A 26,829-nucleotide genomic window follows, 5' to 3' on the forward strand; every position below is an offset into this window, starting at 1 on the left:
TGGTCTTTGACAATCAGACTGTTGACACTTAACCAAAAGTAGACCCTGCCTTTAACCGAGTTACCGCGTGGGCGTATTGTTATACCATGGTGAAAAGTCTTTCAATTTAGTTTTGGTCTGGTTCTTCAATGGTTCCTAACCGCAGACGTCTAGCAAACATAATTCTATCTTGTTAAAGAAGAACGGATTTGTACATTAGCAGAACTCCTTAGGACTTAGGCTACTTACTTTTTAAGATCTCCTTATATTTTATTGACAAAAATGGAGCAATAACACCTTGTTTACGTCTCTCAAGATGAATATTATGTGTGTATTGAAGAACGCACTCTCGTTTTACACACAATATGTTCGCGGATTCTTGTAGTTTCTTGTAGGCCTATTACAATACCACAGAAGGTTTTAAAGGATTTGGGTACTTTTTAATGTAACACAAAACACAATGTCCACAGATTTACATTAAACTTACACCGTTTGAAGATAATGATAGTAGAAAGCTTCCCTGAAAATATTAGATGCTGAGGTGCTGTAGGTTTTGAGAAATTAGTGAAACAATGTTATGAAAATACGTTTTGACATGCTAAAATAATGTTCGTCTCATGATCAGTGAGACTAAAATTATTGTCAGGACATTGGTTTACTCATTTCTCAAAACCTACAGCACCTCAGCAGGTAATATTTTTCAGGGAAGCTTTCTACTATCATTATCTTCAAACTGTGTAAGTTTAATGTAAATCTGTGGACATTGTGTTTTTTGTCCTACAAAAAAAAGTACATGGACCCTTTAAAATATATTTTGTACTGTTTATGAGCATGTTCGACAGTGCAAAATTTTCAGATTATGCACAATAAACATTGAATTGAATTGAATTAAATTGAATTTGCGAGTACTTTCAGCAGGAAAAAAAATGCCCAAGAGATAGCTGCTTTGAGACGATAAGCCGTGTCCAAATTGGCAGCTACGGCTTGATTTGCGCGTTTCCTTTATAGCAACAGCCCTAGCAACCGTGGTAGCCGTAGTTGACGACCGTAAATAATACGTCTCAGCTCCCTTATTGCAGGAGAGTTGTACACAAATGTAAACAAATTTGTCTTCACTCTCCTGTTGGGATAGAGCGTTTAAATGCAAATTATTCGCAGGTGTTTTTAAATAAGCAAATAACCCATGGGTTCGAATCCCACCCGAGTAATATGCCCGTGATTTGTTTCTCATAGCTCGGTATATACACGCAGCGCTTTTTTACACACATCGGTTTAACCATGGTTTAACACTCTGCGCTTTTTACACACATCGGTTTAACACTCTGCGCTTTTTACACACATCGGTTTATCACTCGGCGCTTTTTACACACATCGGTTTATGGAGGTAAAACCAAATTCAGTATACTTTATCACCATTGAAAGTTGCCATCTCAAAGTAAATTACGTTTAAATAAGCAAATAATAATAAATCAAATGAAGCGGGGCACCTTTTCACTTCTCCAGTGGCTTATTTTTGTAAACCGAGAACTCGCGACTCGCAAATTAGTTCGGTAGTCGCGACGTCACATTCCGTGATAATTGTACACTGTCATGGTGAAAGATGCAAGACTCTCGGCTGCGGTCGCTCCTTCATTCGTCTAGACGACACATTAGCGACTGTTACGTAACAATTCAACATGATCCGACGATCCCATTTAGTTAATTACATCGTCGCTGATTGATCACATTATGTCAGCCGGTTTTTATAAATACGCACCTCAAACCACCCAGAACACATAAAAGAAAAGAAATAAATTAAGTGTAATTGTTTTTGAGAGAATGAAATGGCCGCTTGCGTCACGAGGGGGTATTGTTTTGTGTTGCGGTTTTGTATACATTAGATTGCGGCGATTGTCTTTGATCAAGTGCCTAATTTGCAGAATATGTGCAACTGATTGGGGGACCATGTAGGCATAATGCAGGTATGCGTACTTCTTTTTTGAAAGGGCATCGGGCACCTAGGCATTTTCTCTTTTCCCCAAAGGGCACCCTTTGAGGAAACTGTAACATTTCTACTTGAGCAAGGGCACCAAGGCAATGACCAAACAAACTGTCATCAAAAAAGATTATAATTATTATTATTATTATGTATTCGACCAATACAAGGTACAACAAACAAGTTACAATAGCACAAGACAGAACATTAACGGGAAAAATTACAGTTATAAAAAAGCAAGAAATAACCTGAAAGTAGGTGTTTCGTTTCGTGTTGTCAATAAACGGCTTTGGGATGGGAAAACAAAACCTTCACAATTTTAGGATTGGGTTAAAACAACTTAATTAATTAAGTGTTTTGTGATTCTTTTTTTCCACTTGTAGCTTCTTCCAACGGTTTCGAGTACTCTCCCCGTGCCTTTCTCTCACCCAACGATGAGGCCAAGACGTGCCTCATCTGTGGCGACCGTGCAACGGGTCTCCACTACGGCATCGTGTCCTGCGAGGGATGCAAGGGTTTCTTCAAGAGGAGTGTATGTAACCGCAGGATCTATCGATGCCTACGGGAAAAGAACTGTATGATGTCACGCCAGAAAAGGAACCGCTGTCAGTATTGCCGACTCCTAAAATGTCTGCAAGTTGGCATGAACAGAAAAGGTGAGGCATTGTAGTCAAGAAATAGCGCCCTCTGTAGGAAAGGGAGTCCATTAAAAACCCACTCTGAGGCAGAGACTTGGTTTAAATAACGAGAAGTCCCCTCGATCCACAGCAAGTTTGAGCATGCAGAATATCATTTGTCAACCGAGCAGTTTGAGCAGAAACCAAGTTTGTCAACCAATGTCCCATTATCCTGTTTGAGGTATGTTGGACACTACAGGAATACACTGTGTGGTTTGGGTAAACACCAACAAATTTACCCAAACCTACAGTCATAATAGTGTCCACCATACCTCAAAAAGGGTCAATTATGTATCCTTGGTACCAGGCATAGCCCAATAGACGTCAATACCAAACTTGCTCTAAGCTTCTCAGACTCAAAGTCGTATGGGACAAAACAAATGAATCTTTTCAATAATCGCAGTTCTTTGAAGTGGAATGTTTTTTTCAAAATAGTATCCATTTTCATGACTCGTTATCAAAACTGATACAGACCGTAGACCCTTATATGCATCTCGTCACAGGGTTCATGCTCGAAACACCTGAATGTATTTTCTTTATCATTCTCCTTTTTTGACAAATTTTATCGAAATAAGTGTTGATTGAACTGTTGTTATTGTTGTATTTGGCTGGTAAAAATTTGTTGTAAAACCTTGTAACTACTATTCGGTCATTAATGGTTGACAATTCTTTGATTAATTCCTGTATTGGTTTTATTTCTCTTGCCCCCCTTCTCTCTCTCCAGCTATTAGAGAAGATGGAATGCCAGGTGGACGAAACAAAAGCATCGGCCCAGTAGAGGTAAGCATTTGGACCTTTCTTTAAAAAAATGCAGTGGACACTATTGGTTATTACTCAAAATAATTGTTAGCATAAAAACTTACTTGGTAACGAGCAATGGAGAGCTGTCGATAGCATTAAACATTGTGAGAAACGGCTCCCCTCTGAAGTAACATAGTTTTCGAGAAAGAAGTTATTTTCCACGAATTTGATTTCGAGACCTCAGAATTAGATTTTGAGGCCTCTGAAAGCACACAACTTCGTGTGACAAAAGTGTTTTTTCTTTCATAGTAATCTCGCAACTAATGACGACTAATTGAGCTCAAATTTTCACAGGTTTGTTATTATATGCATATGTTGAGATACACCAAGTGAGAAGACTGTCTTGCAATTACTGATAGTGTCCAGTGTCTTTAGTTGCTTTACAATTTATAATTAATAATTTCGGTGTTGCTGTTGTTGGTGTGGTTTCGAAGTGCCACCTGTCCTAGATTTGGAATACCATGGTTATAGCGCCACCGACCGGTCGTTGTTTCTTTCCCCGTGACGCGTCCTCTTTATTGACAAATATTGTTTTCTTCTCCAATAAACTTAAATAGCGCCCTCACTAGTCTTCAGGTGCCAATGTGATTGTCATGATGCCGAAAGAGGTCGCTATTCAGTTGCCCACAATCGGCTTCTCGTCCGGCGCGGTGCAGCAGCCATCGTTCTTGAAAAAAACAAAATTGGCATTGACTTTCAGATCTTTTGTTTAAGTGACCCAGACAATTCGTTAGTGAGCCAATTTCAGGGTGCATGTTTACTTCATTGATGCCTTCCGAAAATAATCAACAAATATAAAGAAACAACCGCAAATAATCACATCGTTGTCAGTTTCTTTCGTTGAGCTTCGGCACATTAACATTCTTCGGCAAAAAAATTATGTTTTATTCTTGTTTTTCTCAAAATGAAAAACGTGAGCAGAGAACAACATTCTCTAAATTCACTTCAATTTTGTGTGGCTCTCTAGACTGTAAGTGTCCTTCTGAGTGGTTGTTTGTTCAATTGATGGGTTTATACCTGAAATTGGTCATCCTTGATAACCTTTTGTTGCCAGAGAAAAGGAGGCGCTATTTGAGTGAGAGTCACGAGAGAGAGAGAGAGAGCGTCTGTAATTCAAGGCTAGGCGACATATAAAAGGAGATCAGGGCTGTACAGTTATAGCTAGTTGCTTTGAAAACTGTAATTTCATGTAATACGCCGGACCTGAGGGAGCCACTGCATATGAACAAGCCAACACCTTGCGTTTGTTTGTTTTTTTTAACCGACAAATATATCAAAATTTGTGTTGAGATATTGTTAATTCTATATGCGTATGTAACGGTGGTATAAGGCCACCTTAAAATCGGCTTGTATAGGGTCCTCGAAGTTCGAGTAATTTTCTCATGTTAAGAACGTGAAATTTGTGTCATGTTAGGTTGAGCACAATTTATGTGGGACTTGGAATTGTTTTTCTAATGTAACCTTAACATAATTTCCTTTTTTTGATAAAAGATGAGAGGATGTTTTTTTGATGTTTAGAAAGCTACCGTCACCTTGGCGAGATTTTCAATTCAAATCCAGTAATGGCACCGAGTTTCCTCAAAGTGTGGCTCTTTGAATCTTTTCAAACATTTCGGAGCTAAAACTTAAGTTAAAATGAGTTAAAATGAAGAGTTCAATACTGAAGATAGCTTTATCAATTTTTCCTCTTGTCATAATTGTTTTTAAATATATTATTATAGCTAGCAGAGGAAACATGTTGTCACAATTAGTATGCAATCCTTTCTGATGATCGGAATGTATTATTTCAGTTTGTATTTAATGGTAATAATGGACTATTGCTTAGCCGGTGATATCATTCACTCAGGAGTTCACTCACAAATTTTAGAGAAAACGGTAACAATTTGGACGATGTTGGTACCCATGACAAAACCAAAGGCGTTGTGCAGTCAACGTTGTGGTGCTTTGATGTTCAAATTGGCATCAGTCCAAACACATCTGGCATCAGTTCTCGAGGGTTGTGTTTCATTGTTAAAAACATAAACGAAATATGGGTAAACTTATACTTAAAAGTTGTTTTCTCCTGCTGTGTTGATTTGAAGGTAGGGCCAACGTAATGCTCCATACGTTCATACCGATAAAAACCCACTTGTGAAAAGCACTGCAGTTGTTGATAGTTCTAAACTATTTCTGAGGAAGAGTTCCCTTCAAAGTATTTATTTTGATATTTTTCTTTTTCACATTTGATGTCATGTATGAATCGTTTCTCAGAATTCTTAGTGTTGGTGCCCGTTCGCGAATGCTTTGCGGTAATAGATATGGTTGGTGCCCGCCGACACCTTGCCAAACATGCATGGATTTGACATTCTTGCATAAAACAATACTGAATTTGTTGCTGTTTTCTCAGCGAGTGGACATTGGATCCAGCTGAAACATTCACATGTGACTCTGATTGCATCTTTCTTCGTAGTTGTGCCTTTATACACCAGCAGTACGCTGGCTGGCACAATCATTCGCCACTGTGAATTAATAGCCCCAACTTTCGTAAAGTATTACAATGATTTTATACCAGTCGGTCTTGACGTGGGTTATGTAGGCCCTGCCTACCAGGAGAAAACTAGTCTAGACGGACCAAATTGGTCATTATGAGCGCTGAAATATGCACATGATTGTAAATAATTTAAATTTTGCCACACATTGTTTTTAAAAAGATAGAGGCACGTTGAGTAAGAGTACTTCTTGAACACAGGTTGAGCCATGCTCGAAACGTCAAGTAGTTGCGTCATCAGTTCTTTCTAGAGCCATCACAATGGGAGACTTTTGGGACGCTTGGTGGCAGCAGTCTTATCAGGTAAAATCCATTGTTCTTGGTAATGTGCGTATGCTCAGAACTACGTACACAATGGAAATTTACCTGGGGTGTCTGCTGCCACCTAGCGTTCCAAAGTCTCCTATTCGTCGATGAGATAATTTCGTGTATGCCTACATGGTGTTACCGCAAACTTTTGTATCTCCCTCGTTCAAAGTTTGAAACCCTGTCTATATACATGGTGATTTTGCAAACATTATTAGATTGTATCTCCACCATGCAACGTTTCAAACCCTGTTCATGTATATGGTGTTACTGCAAACCGTACTAGATTGTATCTCCACCATGCAAAGTTTCAAACCCTTTAATATCCACGATGTATATGTACATGTACATGTCCCTGCAAACATACTAGACTGTTTTAATTCCTATCTCGTTTTAATTCCTACTCACTGTGCAACTGAAAACTTTGTAAGACTGTATATCCACCACGCAACGTTTCAAATCCACTTCATGCACTTGGTAACTGAAAATCTCCGCCATCCAAAGTTCAAACTCTACTTGAGTAGGCCTACACATTGTTATATACAGCAGACCTTACACGATTGCAAAGTTTTAAAATGACCCCCCAAAAACCCGCGTGGTATTATAAACCATTTCAGATTACATCTCCAGCATGCAAAGTTTCAAATAACACTGATGTACATGGTGTCACAGCCAATCTTACTAGATTACCATTTCTAAATCACAAAGCAGTGCAAACCCACGCCATAGAACCCAACCTAGTGCACCACAGGTTAACGTTGTAAATTAATGGCGGCAAAAAAATTACAACAGTTAAATTGATAGAGAACCAACATTTCATCTTTTGTTATCTTACCAACCAAACACCAAATTATTGTTTGTTTCTAATCCGTTTAGTGCACTCTCCCAGACTATGACGTGAGGGTCTGGTACCCAGACGTATAGCGTCTAGCACCCCGACGTCTAGTGTATGTTTAATTTGCAACGTCACCGCCACCTCCTATTAACTCGAGCATATATTTTCCAGACTTTATGGGCAGCAGTGCATAACGGGTACCTGTCAGTCATTTGAAATTTAGTGTCCGTGTGTGGCTTGTTTGAAGGTTCAAGCTGCTTGCTTATTAATTCATAATACCCGGTAATCCAGAGACCTCGCGGGCCTCCCCTCAGGGGGATTATTATAAGTTCATCGACCAAGAGAAGGTCCCACCCCCTGTACAAATATATGCTTTAATTGCGTTGGGTTTTGTGTTAGGAAAACAAAACTTGTGAAAGGAACTATAGGCATATCTCTCTGTCTCGAGAGAGAGAGAGAGTGTTTTTTTTTTTGCAGTTCAAAGTTGTAAATGGTGTGTCGGAATGGTCTCGCTCCAACAGTTTTGTCTCGTTTGTCATACAAACAAAATTGAATCTTGTTGATGGTGCAGTTGCTAAACTTTATGTACAGTACATGATGCTTATTAAGTTCTTGTGTCTGTATGATATCTTCTGTTTATTTCTGCTGCTCTGTGGTCTGTGGTTTTTGTGGGTTTCATTTGCTCTCCATACCTCCCTTTAAAGGGTGAGATGGTAGAGTACCCGGTGGTCGGGAAAATCTGACTTCACCCGTCTCACTGAGCTTGATTCAAAGGATGATTCAAAAGTGGGTGCTATCTGAAGAAACTTGTACATCGTTCGCGATGTAGGCAGGGCAGAATGTCCGGTGGGTGAGAGAGCATCTCCGTGATACAGTCTCTCCTGGGGGACAGAACCTCCTTCCTCACCGGCAGTGTCGTGCCGTCTTTTGGGCTGCAGTCCCGGCGTCCCGGCGTAGGAGACACGTTTAGGAAATCGTTCGGAGCCAGCAGCCGGAATCTCGGGCGCTGTGCACCGCCCGATTCTAGTGCCGTGAAGATCGGACGACCTCGCGGCCGTGCACGTCGCGTCTCTAGCTGGAGAGAAATTCCGCATCTAAATTGAGTTTTTTTTTTAAATCTGGGCCAAACTGGTTCTTTCTCCCTCTCCCTCTATAAGGTCAAGTATTACGTCATTACTAGGTCACGCGTAGAGGATTTGAGCTGATTGGTCACTGGGTGCGTTTTGGCGGCTGTGTAACCAAAGTCATTGGCCAGTGATACAGTGATAAACCAATAGTAAATTCAACCGAAGTTTTTTATAATTTCATTTGAAGCAGGGTGCGTTTTAACAACGGTTGTACTAAACCAGTAACTGTTTCGGTTGAACTGGCCATTTGTTAAGCACTGGCCAAATTAATGAGAAACAGTTAGTGGTTTATACAGCCGCAAAAACTCGCCCCGTTTCAAATGAAACGACGAACAATTTTCGAATCGCGCGAGTTAAAAGTTATCGTCACTAGAGATTATTTGTGGTGGTCAATGTTTTATGTAATAATGATCAAAGCTGATTGATTGTAACTCACAGCCCTGATCTTGTGTGCTGTTCTCGTCTTAAAGACATTGGACACTATTGGTAATTGTCAAATACTAGTCTTCTCACTTGCTGTATCTCAACACATGCATAAAATAACAAACCTCTGACAATTTTAGCTCGATTGGTCTTCGGAGTTGCGAGATAACTATGAAAGAAAAAACACCCTTGTCCCACGAAGTTGTGTGCTTTCAGATGCTTGATTTCGAGACCACAAATTCTAAACTTGAGGTCTCGAAATCGAAATTCGCGGAAAATTACTTCTTTCTCGAAAACTATGTCACTTCAGAGGGAGTCGTTTCTCACAATGTTTTATACTATCATCCTCTCCCCATATTACTCGTTACCAAGTGAGGTTTTATGCTGATAACTATTTTGAGTAACAACCAATAGTGTCAATTGCCTTTAATTAGAATGTACATCTATGACCACCATAGCTATGCAGGCTCATGGCACTATGTTTGCAATATTGCGCTACCAGCTACAATACGGGGCACAATGTTGCAATTTACGAAGATACCATTGAGCGGGACATCGGTTGCAATTACGGCGATACCAATTACCGGGCATGAGTTGCGACTGCCGCAATATTGTTATGCGGGGCAAGCGTTGCAAAGTACGGGGATACCAACCTACGGGCATGATTGCGTTTACGGCGATACCATCAAACGGGACATAGGTTGCAAGTTACGGCGATACAACAAATGGGGCAAGGGTTGTAATGATGGTGATAGCAAAATACGGAGGCATAAAGTGAGCTATTATTACTGCCATATCAACAAATGGGGCATACATTACAATTGCGGGAATACTATTAAACGGACAAGGATTTTGCGGACATACTATTATACGGGGCACAGTATTGCAATTTACGGCGATACAACATGTTGGGAGGGGCGATGTGCCCTCCCGGAGGGCACATCGCTTTGATGAAAGTTTTTATAACTTTTGCCTTAACCCGGACGGCCCCTGCCAACAAAGAATTATGTCCGAAGATTTAAAATACAAAATAAAAAATTGCATAAGTTTTTATATTACGGTGATAACAACAACACGGGGCAATGGTTGTAGTTTTAAAGGTGGCATTTCTCACATTTGACTTTCAACACTCCATTAATATCGCAAACAGAAATGACAAAATGAAATACGTGAGTCGGGTCAGCTCGTCCGTCCTTCAGTGTCCCTGGATCGTCCAGCGGGTTGTTTTGTCCTCTCCCTTTTTGTAGGTTAGTCAATTAAACGGAGTGGGACCAGACTAAAATAGAAACGTGTGGCAGCGAACGGGGCAAACACACCTCGTCAAAGGCGGCTGAGCGTTTCGCTGCTGTGGTATGGGTATACCAATATAGATGTGTAAAATAATGAGGGCTGCAATGGGCAATATGTAAACAGTACACATAATCAAATATAAATATAGTAATAATCCTCAATTGGTTAAAGGAAGTGGACACTATTCGTAATTACTCACAATAATTATTAGTATAACACCTTAATTGTTAACGAGTAATGGGGAGAGGTTGACAACATAAAACAATGTACATTGTAAATTGTGATTGTACGTTGTTTTCGAGAAAAAAGTAATTTTCCACGAACTTGATTTCGAGGCCTCAGATTTAGAATAATTTGAGATCTCGAAATCATTGGTTTTTGTTATTTAAAAAAAATACAAAGGGTCGAATTTACAGGAAAATATACAGAGAGTACACAATTTGAAAAGAAGATAAAAATACACAGCTTTACAAAATAGAGAAATCAAAATTGGTTCTGGAGGGAAAAGATTGATACAAACAAAATTGTTTGAAAAACGGATTCATCACCAGGATTGTGTGGTGTCACATGATTACAATTAAATTTAGAATGTTAATATGGTTTGAAAAATCTAGTTGTGTCCCCACCCAAAAAAAAAAAAAAATTATGGTTAATACATCCAATCTCCAAATAGTAAAAAAAAGGTGTCAGGATCACTTACAGCCGGCCCTCTGTAATTTAATCAATTACTGGTAATTCGTGAAAACGGACGTCAAAGCTTTGCCTGCGAAAAGCTTTTACGTTCGGCTTCTGCAAGCTCGTTGTAAGCGAAGGGGAGGTGGGGGGGGGGGGGGGGGTGGTAGGGGCGTCAATTTCATCATTGGTCTCAATCTATTGGGTTTATTGTGGAATTTATTGGTATTGAAAACTGATTGTTAGAGGCCATTTTGCATTTTGGCCGTCTTTATACCCTGCTAATTCGACATGGATGTAGTAGTATGAGGGTTGAATTTATTACCTTGGTTTTGAAGTATGAATTATTCATGAGCTACGAGTGTAAAATGATGCTCTTGGGTTTGGATTAGTTTACTCTATTCTTAATTGAGCTGGCTTTGGTAATCGGTAATTATGTTATTGTTGACATTACATAATTTCTATTTAGAGGTAGTGTCTGCGTTTGGCTTTTGCCAAGTGTTGTGATGCCGACCGATTTTAAAAGGGACCCTGGACACTCCAAAAATTATTGTTTACACGAGGAAGATTTTGTAAATTGACAACCTTGCGACATTTTAGCAAGCAACCCAGGCTAAATTGCTTCCATGTGAAAGGGGCTTTAGTCATCAGAGAGACACGATAAAAGTCTCCCCTGAAAGTTTTAGTTGAATGGTCCTACATTGTCTTCTGTTTGAGACAACATCAACCCCCCTCCCCCCCAAAAAAAAAAAAAAAAAAAAAAAAATTCAAATACCACCACTAGCGAGGTGAAAGCGGGCACCAACCATATCCATGGCAGGATTGAGGGCAGCATTCAGTATTGGTCACCATGGACCCTTACGAAAGTCACCTACAGGCAATCTTTGCAGATTAAATATTTGGGACATTCTTTCATCGGTTTCTAAATCAACAGGGGGCAATTGCAGACGAAATAATTTCCGCAGGATGCTATTTTTTATACTCCCCTTACCGTCTGTAGAGTAAGTAGTAATTCTAAAGAAAAAAAATACACAATTTGTTTCCGGGGTCATTAACAAAAGTATGACCCTATATCTTCAAAACTTTTAGTAGAATCCTAAACTAACTCTGATCGGGATTTTGTATACACTCCAACCTCAAATATTTATATTTCATGAAATATTAGCCTCTGAAATAAAGTCTAAATTCGAATTGTTTTTATCTAAAAACACGAAACCCCTAAAACACAGCAGCAAAATGACGGACTTTACGCTGGTCGAGTTTCCAGAGGCAAATTTATGATGTTTTTTTTACAATCACTTTTCACGATTTACAACACACTGTAAATGTTTATGTTAAAGGCAAACTCTCAAGAAGGAAAAGGAGTAATTCCTTGCACAAGTTTGATAATTTGAAGTCATGTGCCTCTTTAACGAATTTCATTGATCTCGTCTTTTGCTTTTTTTTCACGTGTTCAATTATTGTTCTCTACCCAACTTCAAAACGTGTCCTCCGTGCCTTGCATCTGAAAATACACAAACTTTTGCAACAATGTTTTTTTTTCTTTTATTAATCTCTTGAAACTATACAAAGTTAGAGTACTGGTCTTTGACTGATACCAAAAGACTGGTGTTCATTTCCTTTAAGTTGTTCGTCTGTTGTGATGATGCATCTTGCATCTATTCTCCTGAAGACGAGCAGAGTATACTGTTCGAAACGTCAAGACCAAACCGGCCCTTTTCAGAGACACCACTCCAAAAGAGATTTTACCCATGGCTGTAGCCGCAAGTTTACTCTCCTAACTTACAATAATTGCTGCTGCCCTGGAGAGGTCGGGTTGCAAAATTCATTTTTGCTCTGTGCTTATTCTGTCAACATTGTGCCTTTCCGTTGTGCTGTGGTGTTGTCAGTTTTTCCTGAGAGAGATTGGAAGCTCTATCCCTCTTATAGCTGACAGTGCCAGTGCTTCATTTTTGGAACCCTTTCAGATTTGATGTTTGTTTGTCTGTCTGTTGTAAGAAAATCAAAGTGTTTCAGTTCCATGATTTTAAATGCATTTGTTTTAGTAATTTGCATGTTTGTTTGTTCATGCAGCTTTGAGGTTTGTTGTTTGTCTGCATTAGGAAGATGTTCTCTAATTCCTTTTGTTATATACATTTACTTAATAGTTTAATAAGTTTATTTGTTTTGTATTTAGTTCTTTTTGTGGGCTTGGATTGTGGGCGTTCAGCAGTCGAACCCAGCCTTTACACGAGAGAGTCCCCTGCAGCGAATCTTTGGGACACGTTTCGTTCCGGCTGAGGTTCAACTGTAGTCAAGGCCTAAATTTGGCCGTGAGACACGCCATAAAAATCTGCCGCAGCCGTGTTACGTAACCGCGACTCCCTTCAACGACCGAAATCTGATTAATATGGGTTCACGCATGCGCAGTGGCGGCGAGGTAATGATCAACGGTCATGCTCAGTTCGTCATGTATGAGTTCATTCAAGGCCGATTAAAAAACTCTGCGAAAAAACGTGCAACAAGCAGCCCATAGTCTGGAGCGCAAATATGTTGATGACAGTGTCCCCCCTTCTGGTTTAGTTTGGGGCAAGGTCCCCAGGCTGATTCCCCACAATGCAATACGAGATAATTCCTAGAACAAAAAGAGTCTAGAGGTTTCATGATGTAGTTTTGTAATGCTGAAAGTTTTTCTGAGTCTCGTTAAAATTCGAACTTCAAATAAAATCCTTTTTCTAAGAACAAAAATCACAGCACATCAGATACACATGCGTCAATGCATTATGGATTGGTAGGAGACTTCTTGTGAACAAAAGAATGGTCCCGGGTTCCCAAGGGATCGATGCTTGGTCCTAAAATAGAGAGCGAGAAGGCTGTGTTGATTTAGACGGAGAAATGAGCGTTGTTAGACGGAGAGTGTTTGAGTTTCGACTAAATTTTAATGGTATACCGTCTTCCATAGGTATGATGCAGTCATACTAAACTTTAGTGACCACAGAAGGAAATATTGGTGTTTACCATGTTATTAATGGTTTATTTTATCTGATTAAAAAAACTAAACAAAAACAAAACACGTAACAACACTCAAATGAACATAGTATTTACAGCGTTTTGGAATTAACAACAAACTGGCTAAATCGATACACAAAAACAAAACAGTTTGTAAGTGAGTAAGAATTTTCATCGAGCAAAAAGTTAATGTCAATAAAGCGAGAAAAACAACTTATCTCTGAATTGACAGACGTGAAATCACTGTTGATGAGTGAAAACTTTGCCAGTGGTGCTACATACAGTCAACGACCAAGGCCGGATGACGGAAGAAAAAACACAATACTCAAGAAAATTCATTCTGGTTTTCAAAATCTGTTTTGTTCTGTCGGTTGGTGCTGCTAATCACGGTGTATTACACACAAAGCCCGAATGAATAAAAGATCGTGCAATTTTTGTTTTCTTCTTCTTTCTGGAGAAAACGAAAACCTCGACAGTCAAACAACCTTGGCATCCAGCAGAAACCAGATTGGTTATCAAGAACCCTACTCGGTTTATCATATTCCACATCTCACCTTGGTTAACGACTTATACAACACAAATCGCCTTATAATGTGGGATTCACTTGCGATGCAATGTCATCCAGATGATAAGACAATGAACTTAAATAATGATTGTCCTCCAAGATAACAACAACAAATCCCTCCTCCTTGTGATTGAACATGGGGACATCTTTCCGCATTATATATCTTTATAATACAGGAAGTCTCAGGGAACGTTGTTTTTTCTAGACATCAGATTTGTATACATATACCATTCTCACAATACCGGTGTAGTCGTTATGGTTCAACTTATTCCCCTGAAAGAACCTTAAAACCGGCCCCTATTAATGGCATTCTGCCCCACTCCCAGCCCACCAGAAAGCATATTTTTTATCATCTCAGCCAAAACGAAGGCCCATTTTGTCGAATCTTTTGTGGTGTTTTCCTTGGGCAATTGCCTGCTCAAGAGATCCGTATTGCCTTTATATGAACAGATACACAATCGGAAACTCTTGGATTACGATATTGGTCCTTGTCCCTGTTTTTTGTTTGCGAGTAGAGAACGCTTGGGTTTAGGTCCTGCGTCTGATGACAATTCCAATTGTTATTTGTGGAAACAATTCATTTTGGTTTGTCTAATTCCACCTACTTTTTAAGGGTATTAATTTTCCGCAGACGAAGAGTCTGGGGCTCGTACTCCCAAGGGCGGGGACGCGGGGCGGTAGTGTGGCATCTTTCTGGGAACGAGTCGCTCGGCAGCCGCTGATTAAAAAAGGAAAATGCACACCATTGGTTTGTACGTGGGAGATGGCGCTGCTTGGCTTACTTCGAACGTAAAAACTACAAAGGCTTTGTTAACGTTGTGTCCAATTAGCATTTTGGTAGTAAACAAGAGAAATAATCTTGATGTCAAAATGTACCTTTTAAAACCAGTATAGTTGTTTTGAGAAACTTAGTGATGGCTTAAAGAGAGGACCTGAATTCAAAGGCACGGGCCTCTTTGGTAATGGCGAAGACCAGTCTTCTCACTAGGTGTATCCCAACATCATGCATAAAATAAGAAAATTTGTGAAATTTTGGCTCAATTTGGTCATCGAAGTTGCAAGAGAATAATGTAAGCAAATACACCTTTGTAGCACAAGTTTGTGTGATTTCAAATAAACCTGAAATATTTTAATATTTGAGTGAAAAAATCCATCTTTTCTACTATCAACATCTCTCCATTGCTCGTACCAAGTGAGTTTTTATGCTAACAATTACCTCGAGTAATTACTGGCCTTTTAGGTTGTACTTTTTAAAATAGTTTTACAAGATAAACAATTTTGAATACTTAAGTTTCAAATGTTGATTGTTTGTTTCCGTGACAAGTTCAGCGCCCACGCCTGAGAGACTCAAGGTTGCACCTCAAAACTTGTTTGTTGTCATCGTCAATTCTTGGGCTTCGAAACCGCAACTGTTGAACTGTTGCGTCCACAAAAAGTACACCAGTCGGAAATACACTAATCAGAATCTGATACAAATTAGGGTTCAAGGATTGATAAAAGGTAAACAGTTAACTATTTACTCTGTTGTTTATTGTTGGACTTGTCGAGCTTATTTCTTACGTCTTCTTATTTTGAGCGCCAGTGATAGCCACCGTGTCTTAATATCGTTTTGATATCAACATCAAATTGCAGTTGTATCAGAGTAAAGCCATATAAATTCTCCCATATATATCAATATTACCAAACCGAGGCTGGAAGAACAAAATAGTCTGGTTCCTATTTGTAGAATGGTTGTTAGCATTCATTATTGTTATTTGATACGAGGAACATGACCAAGATGGAGGCAGCATGATGAAGGTCTATTGGGTTGTTCTTTCCGAAAGTAGTTCGGACGTGTTTTTTGGTATTACCGTTTTGGTAAAAATGTGGTTTTTGTTTTTGGATATAAATGTGCCGTTAATTTGGACAACGGACATATGCCTATTTCATAAAGCCTGTAAGCACAAAACGTGTTAAGCACAAGGAAGTATTGCTTAATAGAAAAAGGTTACCGGCCATGATAACATTAAGCTTACATTGTTGTGAATGGTGTTTTCCAACAAATGCATTTGTCAAGCAGTATTTTCTGCTTAGAAGCTTTATGAAACTGGGCCCCGATGACCACTGGCCAAACGGAACTGAAACCTTCGTGTTCAGAGACCCATATAACGTTACAATAACTCATTAATGAGTTCCTTTCGTTGGCTCATCAACTTGGCCATCTTTTAATGAGCATTTTCCAAAGCTGATATCCGAACTTGTATTTTATAACTCCTGCCTTCCCAAAGAAGTTATGGCGTTCTGTTCGTAAACAGAACGAGATTGTGACTACATCCACTTGACTTACATATTGGTTCACAGACAACATTTAATGAGTTTTTTGTGCACATATTTGACTGATTTTAATGAGTTTTTTTTTTTTCCAAAGTTGATGCCGTTGGTTTTCAGTTACACAATTAGAAGTCTTAATTAGGACTATGACTATTCCTTGGTTTTAAACCTGTTCTATCCTGCCCGTGTACTTATAACGGATCTCAAATTAATTGGAATGCCACAGTTGGCCTTTGTCAGTTATTTTGAAAACGTGCGTTTTGGTCTTACGGGGTTTAACCATTAGAGTCCATTTGAGTCCATGAATGACGTCATGTGTGTGTTTGTGTTTCTCGCAATGAGACGAGTCTACGGATCCTTTCGAAACTGCGGCCTTGGCTCTCGGGCTAAGCCTCCATCAGTTGGTTTACAAACGTGCGCTCTGTGTATCATGGATTCAAGCTGACGGAAGCCCGAGTCCGAGCACAAACTGTGGCTCGAAAGGACCCTGTGTACATGTTAGTGATTATACTAAACATTGTGTGTCATATATAACTTTCATCGTTCAGGGGAGAACATTATTCCTATAAATAGACACACCCAATCAGGATAATTGTTTTATTTATATTTATTTGTGTAATGGTATTACTATTATTATAGTTTATATTATTGTAAATTGATTCGATTTGGCATATCGATATAAGAAACTAATTTGCTGTGGGACATTTATAATAAAAAGAAGTATTTTTTCAGACTGTGTTTGTTACATCTTTTTAACCCATCTTACAAAATTGGGTTACCACTTGATATTTAAAAGAAAGATGTTAAATGAAACAAAAGGACAAAAATATTAGTTTTTCGATCCAATGTTTTCCGAAGACAACGATAACCACTCGTACAAAAGACTCATTTTTTGCAGCCACCTTTGCTAGGGCAAAGAACCTGATGAAACTGTGATTCTCAAAGTTTCAGGACATTTTTTCAAAAGACTTTCACTTTAGAAAATGACCGAAATGAGTGACGTAGCTTGAAGCACCAAATCAACCCTCTCTCCCGTACGTGTGTCAATCACCGTGAACTGAAGAGCCAGCCTGCCGTGTGGAATGAATTATCTACCCTATGGTTATCATCGATGGATCTGCTGATTGCATCTGTAGTCCTCGTAGATTATTATGAGCAATGTCTGTGGAGTTCAAGGTCCGACTCGCATAGCTAACTCGGCTAGTGGGCACGCTCGCGCTTTCCGTCGGCAGGCTGGGATCACGATCGGCATGGAGGTGGGAGGACAAAGTCATTTCAAATTTTTCACTTTTGTAAATGTCAAAACAATCAGCGGTTTGAAAAAAATACGAAACTTCAAGAACGATTTAATTTTAAATAGATGATAAACTTGCATTTGGGAAACGAAATATTCATTTTTGGTTTTACCCATATACACCGATGCGTTAGCGCTGTATAGGTTCCCCGAGTTCTGTGGTAAAAATCACCGGCATATTACTCGGGTTGGATGCGAACCCACGACATTTGAGATAATATGAAAACTATCTCCTTTTAAAACACATTTTGTGAAATCAGCATGAAAGTGGGAGGGGAAAGTCATTTCCAAATTTCCTTTTTTTTTTTTTGCCAAAACAATCTCGGTTAAAAAAATATGAAACTTCAAGAACGATCTTATTTTGGAAACACATTTACGAAATTTGGATGTCCAAAGTCGTTTGAATGTCCTCACAATATTTGTGTAGTAGTAGGATGATCTATTCTTTTTAGGTTATTTTGTATTTCTATATTTCCTATGGCAAGGACAACTTTCGTGTTCAGTATTATGAGCTAGCCAAGAATTATTTGGGTTGAGAGTATAATAACGTCTGTACCAATGCGTAAAAACAGAGAATATTTTCGTAGTTTATTATAAAGGCATTTTATCCGTGATCAAAGTTGATCTTGTGCGTCCTTTTTCACATTGGCCTTTCATCTGTTTTTCTTGTTGGTGGTAATCAATTTTCTGTTTTTATGCAATTGTTTTCTGCGGTTGTCTTGTTTAATTTTCCCGAGCAAACTTTGTAATTGTTGTGTGATTTTCACATTGGCTCTTCATCTGTATTTCTTGTTAGTGGTCAATTATACTTCTGTCTTTCCCTTAATGCATCAAATAACAGAAAACATGTTCGTATTGTTTACTTATTAGGCGCAAGTTTTTCGCGGTTTTTGTGTTAGTTATCCCCGAGCACACTGTGAAACTTCTGTCTTGATTTCACATTGGGTTTTCATCTATAGTTCTTATTGCTTTATTTTCGATTATTGCAGCCACTAACAATGTCTGCCAAATTCTTGTGTGGAGTGATTTTGGTATGTACATTAATAATAAAACAACATAAATGCGTTTAGAGACTTTTTGCACCGGGTGCTTTACAAATGTCTTTATTATATACTCTTATACTATATAACAAAATTAAAACGCAAGCTAAATTTGAAATTGTATCGAAAATTGCCACCAGTTCCACGGAAACAGTAGTTTTATGAGTTTTTTTTCTTCGCGGAAAGCCACAGACCGGGCTGAAACACCTGAGGGCTTACTGGGGAACACGTCCGTCCTTCCACCCGCTGTGAGTCTCAAACTCACGGCCAGAAGAGAAGAAGAAAAACTTAGGATCGTGATCTCAGTCTCCGGGCTGACAAGAAGAAAACAACATCCTTGAGAATAATCTAGTATATCTCAGGATGTCTTCTCTCTTAAAGGCACTGGGCACATTTGGTAATTATTGTCTAAGACCAGTCTTCTAACTAATTGGTGTATCCCAACATATGCGTAAAATAACAAACCTGTGAGAATGGGAACTCAATTGGTTGTCGAAGTTGCGAGATAATAACATGGAAGAAATAAACACCCTTGTCGCACAAGTTGTGTGCTTTCAGATGCTTGAACTTGAGACCTCAGCTGAGGTCTCGAAACCAATTCAATAATTTTTATTTGAGTGAGAAATTACTTCTTTTTCAAACACTTCGTTTCTTCAGAGGGAGCCGTTTCACAATGTTTTATACCATCAACCTCTCCCAATTACTCGTTACCAAGTAAGTTTTGATGCGAACAATTATTTTGAGTAATTACCAATAGTGTTCAGTGCCTTTAATTCCGATTTCGACGGTAACTAATCAAAAACTCTCGTCCAGGGTTGATCCGTTAATTATCAGAAACTATTTTTTGAATAATTGCCAAAACAACAGACGGTGGGTGGATCCCGTATAGTTTTGAAGAGGACACATCAATGATAAACTGAAATCAAAAGTTCAGAATTGTTGACGGTGGGTCAATATTATTAAGTAATTATATCACCCAAGCTAGTATTTTCCCCCCTGAAAATTAGCAATATAGAATTAGAGACCGGGCACTTTAAGCTGAGGGCTAAATTCAGACAGACAACTGATTTCGGCTGTCGACCCAAATCAATTGCCACCCGGGGTACTTTGCTTCATACTCCTGGGGGCTGCAGTAGGGTTATCGCCTTCACAGTCCGTAAGGATGTTGGCATGGGTGTCATCCACTTAGGAGCTTGGCTGGTAGAGCAGAATGCAATACTTTCCCAACTGCCACCGGGGCACGTTGCTTGACTCCTTGGGCTGAAATAGGGTTACCCCCTTTATACCGTCCGTATTAAGGATGATGGCATATTGGAGCTTGGCTGGCAGAGCATGATGCACTACTTTCCCAACTGCCATCAGAGGCACGTTGCTTGACTCCTTGGGCTGAAATAGGGTTACCCCCTTTATACCGTCCGTATTAAGGATGATGGCATATTGGAGCTGGGCTGGCAGAGCATGATGCACTACTTTCCCAACTGCCATCAGAGGCACGTTGCTTGACTCCTTGGGCTGAAATAGGGTTACCCCCTTTATACCGTCCGTATTAAGGATGATGGCATATTGGAGCTTGGCTGGCAGAGCATGATGCACTACTTTCCCAACTGCCATCAGAGGCACGTTGCTTGACCCCTTGTGCTGAAACATAATGGTTAAACCACTCACTGACCGTAATGAGGTAGGCATGGGTATCGTCCATGGTTGGTAGAGTATGTTGCACTTGCTTCCCAACTTGGGTTAGTTTAAGCTTATTGTTTGCTTGAAGTTTGATACTTCATCTGTAGTTAATCTGCTGTCGATTTTATATACTATGGATGCTGGCAGAATTCTGTTCTGCCCTTCATCACCAGATAACTGTCCCATGATTGACACCCCTCTAGGACGAGTGGTATGGTCCAGCTTAGGACATCATGGCATATGAGCTGATCGGTTTGTACGATGTGGTTAAGACAATGGAATTAATTGTTAAAACATCTATGACGACGGCCCTCACTGCTGGGTTTTAAATAAAACATAATTTTAATGATATATTTTTAGCGAGCGATTTTAGTCTGTCCATGTCGTCTGTATCGACGTCTACAATTCAAAACCTTGACGACCTATTTTTCTCGAAAAATTTCGCCATCTTTTGAACGTTTGTCCTCGTAACCGGCCATAGCTCTTTTTACTCTTATTTTCCCCCCGTTTCTATGGCATCGGAGGCTAAGAAAAATTGGAAAATGAACAGCTAATGGAATGTTGATGCTGGCAAAATTCACCTGGAAATTTGTTAAAAAACACAACGTCATCTTCTAATAGCGACTTGCAAAAAAGTGATCGCATAGTCCTATGTCATAATCAGTTCTTTGTCTGGAATGTTCCCTGGTGGCAGGACCGAGTTAGTTTAAATTTAAATAAATGCAGATCCACATAATGTGTTTCCCCTTTTCAAGATATAGGATACTCATGGAGGTAGAAATACCTCCATGGGATAACAACGTTAATTTTGTACACTTTAAAAAATAACGTTGGCCAACTTGGTGAGAAGCATTGATTTATTATCAAGACTATTTCGAGAAAAGGATTCTGTTAGAAGTAAATATGGTTTGGCTAATTTGTCATTAAACAATATTGTGGTCAATAATAATTATGAATCGTTTCTCAGATTTCAAGGGCTGGGCCCAATTTCATAGAGCTGCTAAGCACAAAAACTTGTTAAGCATGAAATTTCTGTTATAATAAAAACAAGATGACCATCAAAATTTCCACGTGATTTTCAGTATAAACATACAACGGCTAAATACCAGTAACAAGCAATATGCAACAAATGGAAATTTGGTTGGTAATCCTGTTTTTATCAAGGAAGAAATTTCATGATTAGCAAATTTTTATGCTTAGCAGCGCTATGAAATTGGGCCCTGTCACTTCGCTATATTGTAGACAGATTCATGTGAACACACTGTGACAGTTTTTTCTTTCTTCTTCTTAGCAAGTTGACGCTGTATTCAGCTGATACTTTCACGTGTGACATTTTACTTTGTCTTTCTTTACAATGTCGCTAATAAATCAACATTACGTAGACAAAAAAACAACAACAACTTGACCCGTCATTGAGGCCGTAAGTGTGAGCAGACATGTTACAAATAAAGAGTTTCCCTTTAATTAAAATAAAGAACCTGTGCACTGTAACTCCACAATGATTGGCCAGATCGCGTGTGACACTCTGGCGCCTAGGCTATTCATCAGATAACACAGAGTTACGTAACATCTTGTAGCCCTCAATCGTGATTGGTCAGTGGTCAATCCAACATGGCGGTGGGAATTACTGACTGACCAATCAGAGGATGAGTAACTGATTGAATCAGTCTGGAAAGTCAATCCCAAGGGGGTTGCTCATGCGTCCAGCCCCCTATTTATCTCCTACAAACCTTGAAACGATTATTGTCTGCAGAGTGTGGTATAAGAAGTTCCGACAGTCAATCTAATCCAAGTGATTTCCCGCCAAAAGTGATTTCCCGCCAAAAGAGCTTAAATGCACTGGACACGTTTGGTAATTGTCAAAGACCAGTATTTCTCACTTGGTGTAACCCAACATAATGCATAGCATAGCAAACCTGTGAAAATTTGGACTCAATTGGTCATCGAATTTGAAAGAGAATGGTGAAAGAAAAAAACCACCCTTGTTGCATTACTTTGTGTGCTTCCTTCAGATATGCATAATACAAATGCTTCAGCTGAAGTCTTTTATAATTTGCGTGATAAATTACCCATGTCTCTCAAAAACTACATTTCTACAGAGGGAGCCGTTTCTCACAGTGTTTTTGATTATTTACAGGTTTCCATTGCTCATTACCAACTAAGTTGTTACTAACAATTATTTTGAGTAATTACCAATAGTATTCAGTGCCTTTAAACAATAAACGACACCCATATACTCTCCGTTGTCTCATTTTCTTGCCATCCTTTCCCCGCCTTTTTTTTATTGAGATACGCGCGGTACAGTTTTCCCGCGCTCTGTGCAAGTTAATACGCCGATTATTGAATCAGATGTTTTTGGCGGGCTTCCTTCAGGACTGATTTGTCACCGTGCCGTTTTTTCCCGCCCGCACATTTTTTTTTTATTGAATTCAGTCGGAGCTGTTCTGCAACGCACCTGTTCAAATTATCGGCCAGCTGGGTGTTAAACAAAAAATCGAGGGAGAGAAAAAATGTGCGCAACCGTACACCTTGTTAGACGAGAAGTCATCTTAATATAACCCATCAAATGTAGTCATGCATCTGAAATAAATCCCATATTCTGGGCTCAATTTCATGGTTCTGCTCTCTGCCGAATTCTGAGTTTACCATCACCATGATACTTCGCTTACTGAATTTCTGCGCTAGCTGCGTTAGCGAAGAATGCCCAACAACGTTATACGAACTCGAGCGAATAACTTCCTGCTAACCTGTGGAATACGCTTGACGTAAGCGCGGAATTATCTACTCCCGTAAGCGGCGATTATTGCTTACGGTAAAGCAGGGCCATGACATTGGGCCCCGATCATATGAACGCGTAAAAACATCTGCAGCTGCCTCGCGGCCGCCACACAACAGTTAAAGATTCATTACATTCACCTAGAGATTTCAAAATGGTGGACGAACTCTTTGCTAGAACCATAGTCTAATTTCAAGCCGAAACTGGAACCAAAGCCTGTACCCCAAGCCTTCTGTCATGATCAACTTGCTCAATGCCATTAGAGTCATAAAGACTGAATGCCATATGCACTGTAAATGTAAAAGGTACTTTGACAATGGAATGTAAACATTCCCCAAATGTTTGGAAAAACATGAGATATGAGTTGTGCTAGGCAGCTGTAATTGGGCCTAGATTTGTTAAGTGTTAAAATATAATTGTCTGTTTTTTTCTTTCGCAGTTATCAGATGAAGACATCGAGCGTATTATGACCGGTGAGGAGTACGAACGGGAAGACATGCTCGCCGGTCGAGTCCCAGGCGATCAGACCAGCCCGACCCGGAGCGACGGCATCTCGGACCAGTTCTCTCCGACCTCCATGGGCAGCAACAACTTCTCACCCGAAGCAGCTGAAAGGTTCACCTTCAACGTGGACGGCCTCCGCGACCACTACATCAGGCCCCGGAAGAATCGCCGGTCCAGCTCTCAGAGCTCCGGTAGCTCCGCGATTCCGACCCTCACCATGCTGCCTGAGATCGAGGTCCTGATCATTGCCGAGCCGGAGGAGACACTAGTCATGCCTTGCAGCATCTCCAAAGACCAACCAGCTGGCTACAATGAGATCTTTGAGCTGCTGTGCATGCTGATGGATAGCCTGATCCACCACCAGGTCCAGTGGGTCAAAAGGCTTCCCTTCGCCAGGAGGCTTCCCGTGCGTGATGTCACGACATTGCTCAGCAGCTGCTGGTGTGAGACCATCCTCCTAGCGGCCTTGCACAGCCAACCACCGGCTATCTTCAGTGAGCTTGGCGCCATCTTGAGCAACTACATCCCGAGTGAGGATGAGCTTCGGAGATTCGGGCAGACGGGCCTGGAGATCATTGACAAGACCACAGCTATGGTGAACAAGTATCAGATGCTGCGAGTGAGCGTCCAGGAGTACCTCTGCATCAAGACCATTAACTTCTTGGATCCAAGTAAGTTCAAATTTGAATCATCCACAAATGCCAAACAATCACCATTTTCATCCGGCCCACAATATCACTGTTACTGGTTACGGGACATGCTATGCTAAATGAAGCCATCTTTCCATTGCCATTCACTGTTACGGGTTACGAGAGAGGCTAATGATGTTGCCACTCATTATCACATTGCACATTCCACCGCTCAAATCATATTGCTGTTATTGCAGGCCCTAAAACAAACCAACATCTTTACTTGGGATATGCTTACCAAGCCACCTATCCGCCATATTGCCACTCCCTATCACATTGCAGAAGAATTCATCTTGCTATAATCGCAGTCCCTAAAAAGAGCCACCAGCTAACATTCATTCACACACAATCCATGCTCATTGTTGACACATTTCTGTTTTAAATTAATGCACAAAATGTTTTTGTTTTTTTTCTTTCCCCGTTATTAATACGTCACCTGTCCTGTCATCCCCGTTCCCATAGACGCTGGCGATCTGGTCGAACCCGCTATGGTTGAAGAGCTCAGTCAGCAGCATTACTACGTCCTACACGACCACGTTCAGCTCAACAACAACGCCGCCACCGACCGATTTCGCGCCCTTCTTCTTCTGCTGCCCGACGTTCGATTTTTGGCGCGAAAAATCCGAGATGTGTCGTTCGATAACGCGCCGTTATTGTTTAAGGCCATCATGCACACATGCTGTGCAAAGAAACCAGGTCTCATGACCCCAACGGTAACCCCTGTGGCGATCCCAACGGCGAACCTTGACCAGGGAAGTTCTGACTAATATCTTCGGTTCAAAGGTCAGAGGATACCAGGGAGATGTTTTTACCTTTGCTAGTAATATTTGTTTATTTTTAAGATTCCGGGTTCTTCTTTAAGAAAGCATTTCCTTTTTTAATCGTTTTGAATGTATGACAGCGAAGTGTCAAATCAAAATAGAGACACTGCTTGGCCCATGTGACTATGAATTATTCATAAGCGTGTCTGAATTATGTTAATTTACTTCATTATTTTGCTCGATGTATTCACCGACGGATGTTTCTGAATATTTAGTTGTTTAAAACATAATCATAATCAAAATATGCTCCAGGTATTGTTTAGAAATACTAACCTCCAGATTTGTTTATTTTTTTTAAATAAAAAAAAAATGTAAAAATATTAATAACCCCCCCAAACTTTCAGTGTCTTTTCTATAAAGAGGTGTGAACCAAAAATGCCTGCGCTTTAAGTGCGAACGGATCGTTTAACGATTCGGAATAGTCTTTATATTTAACACACAAAATTAATGTTATAGAGTTAGCTCCTATTTCAGATATCGATTAATTAGAGTAAATATAAATTCTGTTTTGTATGAAAGGATCTTGCACAATTTGGTTTAGTTTTAAGGATTGAGAGAATAGTGGCATTAACTTGTTAACTGGTTGGGCCCTTTGAAATCTAAGTGGTACATGATAAGCAACCGCGCCAACAAGGGTTGCCATTTTGTTGGTATTCCGTGATTTTATGTGTGATTCTTGTTCTAAATATTACAATTGTTCGAAATGAATTTACGTCTTGTCCATGCTGATAGCAAGGCAAGCGTGAACTGACGCTGATTCCACAATAGCATAAATCACGTCAATTCCACCCCCGCTCTACACCAATGAACTTTACAACCATCAGTAAATCAAAAATGAATTCGATTCATTCTTATCGGTACGGTCCCGGTTCTCAAACGAACAACTCAACAATTATTTACTTACCCCCCCCCCCCTCCCCCAAACCGCCAAAGAACACTTGTAACTTGTATAACATCATTGAAATGATACCATGTCTTGAATTTATTTTTTTTTTAAAGGTGCCCAGCAATTACAATCTGGAAAGGGGCATTACTTCTTTGGGAACATTTTAATTTGTACTGGAAATTTGATTGGTGAAAAGGACAGGGCACTACGGCGATTACCGTGGGTGCTGTGGCTTACTTCCAGGTCTGGGATATGATCAAATTGAGAAGCATTTTTTTTTTTTTTTTTTTGTATATCCGAGGAAAGCAGTTTGCATGTAAAGGCAGTGAACACTTTTGGTAATTGCTCAAAATTATTTATAGCACAGAACCTTACTTGATAACGAGTAATGGGGAGAGATTGATAGTATAAAACAGTGTGAAAAAGCGGCTCCCTCTGAAGTAACGTAGTTTTCGAGAGAGAAAGTAATTTTCCACGAATTTGATTTCGAGAACTCAGATTTAGAATTTGAGGTCTCGAAATCAAGCATCTGAAAGCACACAACCTCGTGTGACACGGGTGTTTTTTTCTTTCATTAATATCTCGCAACGTCGACGACCGATTGAGCTCAAATTTTCACAGATTTGTTATTTTATGCACATGTTTAGATACACGAAGTGAGATTTGA

At 39.8% G+C, this 26,829-nt stretch overlaps 1 protein-coding gene across 1 annotated transcript in view; it reads left to right on the forward strand.

Annotated features, from left to right (window-relative positions):
- Positions 1-26,170, forward strand: part of LOC117303398 (nuclear receptor subfamily 6 group A member 1-like) — a 34,715-nt gene extending 8,545 nt beyond the window's left edge. The window contains exons 2-5 of the mRNA XM_033787580.1: positions 2,338-2,610; positions 3,356-3,411; positions 23,702-24,437; positions 24,918-26,170. Of these exons, the coding sequence (XP_033643471.1) occupies positions 2,338-2,610; positions 3,356-3,411; positions 23,702-24,437; positions 24,918-25,222 (1,370 nt within the window). The 3' untranslated portion in view covers positions 25,223-26,170. The remainder of the gene's footprint in view (positions 1-2,337; positions 2,611-3,355; positions 3,412-23,701; positions 24,438-24,917) is intronic.
- The last annotated feature ends 659 nt before the right edge of the window (positions 26,171-26,829 follow it).

Source organism: Asterias rubens, chromosome 19 (genome assembly GCF_902459465.1).
Source record: "Asterias rubens chromosome 19, eAstRub1.3, whole genome shotgun sequence".
In the NCBI taxonomy this organism is placed as follows: domain Eukaryota; kingdom Metazoa; phylum Echinodermata; class Asteroidea; order Forcipulatida; family Asteriidae; genus Asterias; species Asterias rubens.